Genomic DNA, 10,195 nt, shown 5'->3' on the forward strand with positions numbered 1-10,195 from the left:
TGACCTGCCATTTACATGTTCATGCAGAAGACTTGATAAAAATAATGTGTACTAAACCCTCAGATTTATCATTAAAAATAAATAGAATATGTTATTCCCTGGAATGATTTTCTAAATTTTCCATAGGAGGGAAATGAGTAATTTGGGATAGGTGTATAACAGGAAGCAGTTCAGGTGATATCAGAGCAAAATTAATTTTATATCAGGTACCGTAACTGTTACAATCAACTAACACATTAATCTATATTAAAGAGATGTTACTAAAGAAGAGTATTTATCCATAATGTTAGCTTTCATTTTACCTACTTACTACAGTTCTTTGGTAATGTGGAATGCTGTGTATGGAGCATTACTTGTAAAGACTACAGTCATGACGAAGTGTAAACAGCTTCATGCAATAATGAGTTAGATTGCCAATGCAAAAGGACTTCTCACTGCAGTAAGAAAGCTTATTGCTGTTCCAAGGCAAGAAAAGTCTGTTTCATCTTATGCCTTCAAAATTCCTTTTTGCCACAAGATTTGCAGCTTAAGAGACTTAATGGGGGCAGAGGCCAGTGTGGTACGGATATTGCTTAAAATAGTCAGCTTGGGATTTGGTCTTTGACGAGAGAAGATTGGCAGATGACGGACTTTATCTCAGTATAGGTGCTTATAATAAGGTTCCTGTTTTGGGGTGGGAAAACACATAGGGGACAGTCAACGCCTTCCTCAACTATTCTTGTGTAAGTTATACTGTATGCTTTTTTTATTGTTTGCACTCAATAATAGTTGTTGTTCTAAACTGCTTGACAAGGTTTCTTGTTTGAGGATTTTTTTTTTTTTTTAATTTAACCTGTTACTGAAATGCCACTGGTGGGTGCCACTGTATCTTCTCTATGATTTTGCAGTTCTGCTGCAGGATTAAAAACAAGCAAACCCTGAACTGTGAAAACAATTCTGATGTATTTAAGTGCTTGCGTGCATCAATAAATACCTGAAAACAGATTTAATGCCAGAGTATGGCTGCTGTCCTCTAATTAGAATCTTGGTACTTCTGCTGCTGCATATTTTTAAACACTTTAAGGACTGATTAGCAGAAGATTTGTGGTCTTAGAACTAAATGAAATGTGCTGGACATATCTTAATACATTGTGATTTAGAACTGGAAAAAGGAGTCACTAAACGTGTTCCATACCCACTTTCATTAAATGAAAGGGTGTCTTAGGGAAGGGCCTACCATTCATTTATAAGGCAAAGAACTAATTTGATTTAAAGGAAAATCCACATTAACCACACCTTCATCACCCTCATTACCCATTAGGCCACATTTTAAAAAAATCTTGAAAAAATCACCTTCGCTTTCATTGGACTTTGAGTTTTATGTCACAACCTCAGGAGCTGCCAGAATATACTCAGATAAGTGAGATGCATGGATGCAGGGTGTTACGTTTAGCAGAACTCACTGGAAGCCTATTCAGAGGCTGTGATTTAAAAAAAAGATGATTCTTGGCTGCTTTTGTACTTTATCACTTTCATTTTCGTAGGTAGGGTAATGTTATAGGAAAATGGGTCTGTAGTATAGAAAAGTTAACTGATAAAGCTGATCAATTATGACTGTATACAACAATTTAATTATATATAATTTCATTCTCATCTAGATTTGTCTGCAATGGATAACTCAGTGTTTCTGGAATTACATGGACTGGAGTGAGATCTGTCACTACATTGCTATATGTATTTTCCTTGGTCCTGATTATCAAATATATATGTGTATTTCGGTGTTCAGACACCTACAGCAAGACATCCTGAAGCACACTGAAGCCCAAGATCTACAGGTTTTTCTTAAAGTAAGGGTTTCTTTTTTAAATTTTTCAATTGCTGAAGGGAAGCAAAGCTCTCAGTACTGAAAATGTGTATGTTACTTAATCTGAAGCTCTTACTGAATTTCACGTACTGATTTTAAGTGAGTGAAATAATACTTTAATTTTATTTACTTCCTGGCAGGAAATTGTGGTATAGTATTTTCCAGAGATTAGCTTTCCTGCATTTTGTCCCCATCAGTTCCTTTTGTAAGCAAAGTAAGTAAGCACATTAAGTTATGAGGGCATTTGATTCAGCTCTCTCTATGTGGGCCCAATCTCATTAAACTAGATGTTCTCCAGAAAGGTGAGTTTGCACAGTAGTCTCCTACTGAAGCTTGAAGAGATGTGGCACAAAGCTCAGTGAGCCGTTACTTTGAACAGATGCCAATTACTGTATGTCCAGCCTCACAATTTTGTATTCTTTGCCATATTATAAATTGCGTTTTGTTATCAGATACTTTTTGCAGGATACTGCTTAGCTATAGATGCAGTCATTAATAGATACAAATATTTGACTCTTCTTCCCAGAGACATTTTTGCTTTTTTCTCCGATTTCTTTTTTTCTCCAGTCAAAATTCTTTTGAGAGCTATTTATCTGCATCTTAGTCTGTCCTAACAACAATAGTTTTCTGAGTACTTTGCATCCAACTTACATATTCTTAAATATGAATAATAAGTCAGCTCAATCATTTTCCTTGAAAATGTTTGGTACGCAGTCTAATGAGTGAATTGTGTTATTTGACCTGGTTTTGGTCAATGTGGCTTAAAAACTACTTCATCTTGATGGCATTATTGGGATAGTTTATGTAAATTATAGAAGAGAGAATTTGTATGTTGCACCTACAGTACAAACAGGCCAAAGATTTGACATGGTACTGTTAAATTAATGAGAAATGCTGTATGTTAATGGATTACTGGAGTATTTACAATTCATTGAGTGACTACTGCAGAAAAAGAGGAGTTAATAGCATACTTAAACTGTACTCTTGCTTTTGATAGCTCTTAATTCATCTAAAGAAAAAAATATTCTGTCATTATATTAATTCAATTTCAGCTATATTATGGGCTTCATGTGAGGTTACTTGGGTTTAATACTTGCAAAGGCATTAGTCATCTGCCCTTTCATTGAAATAACCCAATTCAGTTTCAAGGTTTAGCCTATTTTTCAGCACAACATTCACAAATCTGGATTACTGTAGCAGAGCAGTTCTCTTAAAAGTGGAAGTATAAACTATTCTGAGAGTATAATCCAAGCTAAGAAAAAAACCCAACATACCTACAACCTTTAAATATTCACTTTGTATTTTTTTTCATGTAATGACACATCTTGAGCTTCATGCTAGCAATGGTCATTTGCTATAGAAACAAGTCTTGCTGCCTATTTTCCTTCCATGAACCAATAGTACTTTCTGTTTCTAAGCTTCTAATGTGCTTTATATCTGTAATTAAAAGATGATGATTTGACAGCAGTACACCTTTGTTGGTATTATCAAATAAGTAGTTCCAGCTAGCTATTAAAATTAAACCCAAATATTTTCTTCTTAAAATATAAATACACTTTCATTTGCACACAAAAAAAGAAGTTGGAGACAACTTTGCTGTCAATTCAGATGACATTACGCCTAGCACTTAAAATAAGTAAAACATTCACCCTTTCAGTGTGTCCTCCTAGTGATAAAAACCAGATGACCACCTGTGAAAGAGATCATCTTCTATTACTCTGTGCCAAGAGGAAAGTAGAAGTAATGAATTGTCCATGGACATTTTTTCCCTTTTCCTTGTTCTTTCTGTTGGCTGAGATGGGTTATGATCCCTTCGAGATATCTTGAAGTTTCAGCATTAACTGAATTTTAAATTTATTGCCTCATCTTTTATTAATGCTTTCATGGAAGGATGAAGGTGCATAGCTTTGTAATTTCCACATGTGAACCAAGAATACTGTAATGCCACCTCAGTAAACCCATCTTGACTATCTTGGTTTCATTGGGTTCATTTGGATAAAATAGAGAAACTCGGGCTACAGGGTTTGTGACTTGTAGTAGCACATGTAGGCCAGTATGTCAGTCTCTTCTAGGAGTAATTTAGCTACTCTTCACTTCATTTTCTGCAAGTATGGGCCATCTTATTGACAACTAAGTTGTTGACCGATGCTTTAATACCTGTGCACATTTAATCAATGTAGGATTTGCATGCTTAAAAAAAAAAAAAGGGTTAAATACCTACTACAGTTCTCTATTGGAGTCAGTTTTCTTTTCCACTGTAGTCAACCTTCTCACAGTGCATGAAGAACAACTTGGAAGGTAAAATCATGCCTTTGCTTTCACTTGTGAGTAGAGGAGGAGAAATACAAAAACCATCTCAAATGCTCAGATGCCAAAGTGCAGCCTTCCAAGCCTGAGTAGATGCTCTCAGGAGAATTCTACTTAGCAGAGATGCACAGTCAATACACCAGCAGATACAACATGTGTCCCCAAGGACTGTCTGGCTCCAGAGAGCTTTTTGCAGCACATGCTGCCAACGGTTGTAATACTGCTTAGTAGATGGTGGGCCACACAAGTTGTTCCATTTCTAAGCAGCAACAAATTCACCCATTTTACCTAGACTGTTCTTCTTTCTGCAGCGCATCCTCCTCCTTCCTCTACGTATAGTAGCCACGAGAAGGAACATGGCCTGTTTATTTCTGTTTCCTGAGGGCACCTTCTTTTCTCTGTGATGCAGAAGTGTTTATTCTGTTTTTATTTAGGCATTTCATAAAGATCTTTCTTTATCATTGACTTTAAAAATAAGTATTTACTGTTACTCTCCTGGTTTTATTGAGAATCTAGTTGGGTATAAAAGCCACACTAACAAACTTTTAGCATGCCATGTGCTGGTATAGAAATCTTTTAAAAGATTATTTTAGTACCTGGCTTTGCCTTCTTAAAGCTTACTTTGTTTTCCTTAAAAATCATCATATGACATGTTCTCCAAAAATGAGATGAACAACGTCCACCTGAAAAAAACTATTTATTACCAAGACTGTAATTAGAAGGAACTGTCTGGAAGCAGATACTACCAATTCTTTATTTCTAAATGAAATATAATAAAATGTGTGTCTTTTAAACACCCAGGCTGTGACAAGCAGAACCAAATGAGCTATCTTTAGAAGCTTGGAATTCATTAAATTTGAGTTGTGCATCTTTTTTCCTAGCTAATAAATGTTTTCTGTGTGTATTTGTGCAGGAAGAAGCACTCCATGGATTTCGAGTGAGTGATTATTTAGAATACATGGAAAGCTTGGAGGCGATCTACAGACCTATACTGCTGAAAGACATGAGGAACATAAGAGTGCAGAATACATAGATGAAGCAAACAAGCACTTTATTTTCCAGTTTTGGTTACATCCTTTAAAAGGATGCTGATTGATTGATATATCAATCTCACCTAAAATAAGTCAGACTGCATAAATGTACATACTGTATAATAAATAAGGAGGGTTTTCAGAATATAGTTTTTGCAAAAGGACTTAATCTAAGTTTGATGACCTAAAACACCACACTCTCCCAGACAGGCTACATGCACAGCCTCATTTTCAGTTAGCAGAAGGCAGCTTCAGAACTCACCTGTAGGATGCTGAAGTGTCTTCCTTAGAACGTAAGTTTTCCCTATGAAGCCTTGAACCTGTTCCCAAATCACTGCGTTGTCGTCATCTCCCTGTAGCACAGTCCTAAGACCTTCATATTTCACTAGGGTCTGAAAAAGTGATTTTTCTTAGAAACAACTGCTAGTGTGTATTCATATGCATGAAAAGTCAACAAATGAAAACCAAATTCTCTGTACACAGCTGTTCTGACTTTGTGGATAAGCTTGAGAAAATGGGGTGTTCAAATACACGCAGTGAAAAAAGACTGATATTCCTGACTTCTTTTTTTTAAATAAAATGAATCATTTTATGTCATAAAACATCTATTTGTAACATACACTCTGTCTGCATAAGTGAGTGAGAAGTCCTTGAGTGGCCTGCTTTTCACATATCTGGAAAAGGATCCTTTTTAAAGATTCTGGTTTCATTCAGACAGGAATACTAATAAGAAGCTTCGTCTGTGCTTGCCTTTCATCATCAATGAAAAGCAAGAATTAAGGCTGCTGGGTATTTTCTAACACCAGTGCAGTGTTAAGTTGACTGAAATTCCCAATTTCAAAAGAAATGGGGTTTTCTTTTTCTTTCCCATTTGCTGTAAGGATAGGTTTTAGATTACAGTCAGTGGGCAGCCAAGGAAACATTCTAGTGGCTTTCTTTTCCAGATTATATTACATCATTGTTAAATATTATTTAAGAAATCAATATATATTTGTGCACCAATTAATAGTTGGTTTTTTAATCCAAATTTCAAAGCACTGGGCATGATGTTGAGTCAATAAATAATACTCAATTAGATGACAACATATTCCTAAAATGAATACCACAGTTGGCTTGTCAAGAATTAATAAATGCCTTTGTATTTGATTGAAATTGTGGCCAATAAAATGATAGTTACTGGCAAGCAGGAGGGCTTCTTTCAGTATTTGCAAGTAATCAAAGTCTGTAGAAGGAAAATAACAAGGTATTACGGTGTGGCCATCTAATATTTTTCATACAGTCAATCAGCTCTGCATAAAAATTTCCAAAAAAAGAAAATATCAAGTAGAAATGTAACCTTTACAATGCCCACATGAGGTTAGATGTAAAGTAGACATTTAAGATGATAACTTACTAACTGCAGAAATTCATAGTCACATGGAAAGAAAATCTGAAATTAGAACAGTTATTAAAATTTATTCTCAAATCTGTTATGCTAATGTCTTGAAATGGAAGAGGAGAAAAGGTGTGGTGTGTTTGGTACATCCTACCCATTGCCAGACAAGTTTCCTCTCTTGTCTCCCTCACGCATCCCCCATATTATTTGTAGATGGTTCTTTTCATTTTGCAGTATTTTTTTTCCCTCACTTCTGTATTTTGTTGGCCTCTTCTGTTCAGGTCTTTTCATCTGTGTTTACAGGTATTCTCTCAGTAGACGCACTAATTCCCATTTCTCAGAACCTCTATTCTACCCTATTTTTTTCATTCTCTGCTACAACAAGGCATTATAGTGATGTGGACTCTCATATACTACCCCACCTGTAGAACTTTATGGTTTGAAGGTCTGTCTCGTGAGTTGCCCAAGTTCACTGTCTGGGTATTGGGAAGGTTGAAGGAGTTCAGACAGTGGATTAGCTCAGCCTAGAAGGCTTAGAGATGGGCTTGGAGCAAAACTTTTGGGAGCATTTCAGAGCAGTAGCATCCATCCATGAAGTGAGACACACTTGTCTGCTTATTCTCCTGTGCTACACTAGGTGAAAAACTGGCATTTGTTGATGCTGGCCCACAGCCTTCCCCTCAGAGTAACAGTACTGATGTTTTATAACATTCCTTCATCCATACAGGTAGTTTTGACTGATGATCTCTGACTTTGGTCTGGGGGCTGGGTTTGTCTTTTTGTAATTATTTCACAGATGTTGTCTTTTTCTAGATTATCTATTAAGAATTTTATGGTGCATGATAAAATTTTACATTAAAAGGCCCAAGGGACCTGTGGGTAGGTTCTAAAACTGGTCCATAGCTCCTTTTGGTGCTGTGAAGCAACTCACCAAGGCACCCTACTCGTGTGAGTTGGCTCACTAGCAGCTGCTTAGGCAGGTACTGTCATTTTCTCTTCCTGTCTTAGAGATGGGAAGCAGACTGTTTTCAGAAGTATTGCAGTCAGTCAGTAGGCAAATCTTAGGTGAAAGTTGACTTAATGGAAGAAAGGAAATAATGGCTTTAGTGGAAATTTTGCTTAGAAGGCTTCATCTCTAGATACTCTCCCCCCACCTTCTCTCCCCTACACATGCCGTTTATAAATGCATTTTTTCAAACTGTGTTCTTTGAAAAACAGTCTTTTACAAACTCAGACTTAACACAACCATGCTCTCATCTAACCCAGCCTTGATCAAGACTTATCCAGAACCTGGATTTACAAAGTCTTTCCATGAAACCACCTTAACTTTCATGGAAGGTCTTCAGATCCTGTGTTGGAATCTAGTGTCACTCACTAATGTCATGTTCAGTGATGGCATCTAAATAGGCTTTGCAATTGGATGAAGTCAAAGTTCTACTCCATAGAAAACAGCAAATACTAGGTTATTACTTACTTTGAAAGTGTAAGAGAGTCTCTAGTGTCATCAGTATCAAGTTCCTAAACAGCTTTTTGAAAACAAGATAATTTTTGGCTTAGGCTTGGACAATAAACCTGTTCTCACCCTGAGATACTAGTTTTCCCTGAGTAAATTTGCATCAGTAATTATGAAGTTTCTTGAAATTCATGCTTCCTCCTTCAATCACCCACAGTTTCTAAAAGGCAAATACTGAATTTATCTTTTTATTAGGACATCTATCCTTTCTTAGGATTTCAGTTTTGTTTCAGCCAAAGTAATAGCTGCACTACTTCAATGTAGAGTGAAATGCCCCATCCCTGCAGTAAACTTTAAAGAGATTTTTGGTCTTGGTAATTATTTTGCACAAAAAGTTGGTAAATTGCCCTTGTACCTTGTAATATCAGACCCTTAGTACCTTGATGTTTCCAATGACATTGTGTCTTTATCAAATGAAACAAGATTCAGCTTCTCTAGCAAAAAGTTATTTATCATCTGTATTCTTACAGGAAGAAGTCTTTATACTGTGAAGTGTAAGTAGCCAGCACAATTGGTCAACTAGCTATAGCTAGTTTAGTAACTAAGCAGCATAAACTTGCCAACTGCATCCTAGTTATGTAGGCAACATTACCAGATGATGTTACATAGTGAAAGTTAAGCATTAAGTAGTTCTTTATTTGGTTAAAGAAGTAGGGAAAATACTATATTTTATCAACACCTGCAATAACATTTTCTTTACAGAATGTCTGGAATCTCAAAATATTTTTGTTAGAATTTGTGATATAATAAATGTTTTAGAAGTCCAACAAAAATCACAAATGTTGAATTTAGACTTATCCTACGTCATCGCTACATTCCTGTGAGACAAACTAAACATTACTGCAAAGTTCCTGAAAAAAAACTTCACAAGATAAAATGAATGTGTGAGCACATACACAAATTCAAATTATAAAATACATTAGAACCTGCAGTGACATTTCTGTAATTATATGCAACCTAAGAGTGAACACTGATAAGGTTTTGCCACTAGTTTCTATTTTCCTGACACTGCATTTCATAAGTTCACGGGTTTAGCTTTTTTCCCTGTCTAGAAAAAAAAAAAAATGTTTTAAATATTTTGGGATTCTTGTGAACTGTGTTGGCTCACCTACATTAAGAAAAGAGGCTGGCAAGTGTGAGGAAAAAATTATGACAACAACTGATAGAACCAAGTATTTGCCTGACACCAGGGTCAAAGCATGCTAAGACTCCCATAAAATCTGTTCTTCTAATCTTAATAGCAGTCTCTTTTTAAAATAACTTTTTTGGCATATACCTCAAAATAACCAAATGACAAACATCCAGATGGTGAATAACACTAGAACACTTTTTATATATATATATGTGTGTGTGTTTCTAGAAATTCTATACATTTTTAAAAAGACCATGGCTGATTAAGCTACTAATTATGAGGTCATCAGTTCCTTTATCAGCAGCAGATAGTTGTCAGGAAAATTAGCTCGTGCTAGGCATTTGAGTAACCCAGGGGCTTTTGCCATCTAAATAGCTGCCGCTTTGTATTCCTCATCCCCCAACAAAGAAGAGAGAGGCACTGCAGAGCTGACCCTTAATAACAACGACTTTCATCAGTATTGCATCAAATCAATGCAAAGAGGTACAGTACGCAATAATCAGGAGGACGAGTCGAATACAAATACAAAGCAAACAGCCTGAGTACCAAGCACTGCTACTGACAAAAGCACTTTTTGCATTGCCTCCAGCAATTCAATCAGCTGCAGTTTCCCCATCTGCAAAACAGCTACAGTTTCATAGTCCATGTAGGTGCTGAGATGATTAATTAGAGAATATTTGTAAAACATTTAGTGCATGAAAATCCTATGTAAATGCTAAATCTTAATACCTGATAATAATACAAAATTCCATTGTGCCCTATGACAGAAACAGGACATTGACACATGTTGCAAGTAGGCTGAAACAGAGCTTGAAGTGATGGTAGTCAGGGAAACCAATGGCATCTTCTTTGGGTCAACAACAGTCTAAAAACAAATGACCATTTAGCAACAGGTATCTGAAGATGTGCTCACGTGCTATATTACCACTGGTTTGAAGATTCCCTCGTCCAGCTTTGCTGGCTTATGTATAAATTTCTCCCTTCACTCAGCTCA

At 36.1% G+C, this 10,195-nt stretch overlaps 1 protein-coding gene across 1 annotated transcript in view; it reads left to right on the top strand.

Moving 5' to 3' along the window:
- TBC1D32 (TBC1 domain family member 32) overlaps window positions 1-5,183 on the top strand; it is a 95,667-nt gene extending 90,484 nt beyond the window's left edge. The window contains exons 32-33 of the mRNA XM_075707715.1: window positions 1,638-1,826; window positions 5,064-5,183. Coding sequence (XP_075563830.1) covers window positions 1,638-1,826; window positions 5,064-5,183 — 309 coding nt within the window. The remainder of the gene's footprint in view (window positions 1-1,637; window positions 1,827-5,063) is intronic.
- Window positions 5,184-10,195: the final 5,012 nt, after the last annotated feature.

This window comes from Pelecanus crispus, chromosome 3, assembly GCF_030463565.1.
Source record: "Pelecanus crispus isolate bPelCri1 chromosome 3, bPelCri1.pri, whole genome shotgun sequence".
In the NCBI taxonomy this organism is placed as follows: domain Eukaryota; kingdom Metazoa; phylum Chordata; class Aves; order Pelecaniformes; family Pelecanidae; genus Pelecanus; species Pelecanus crispus.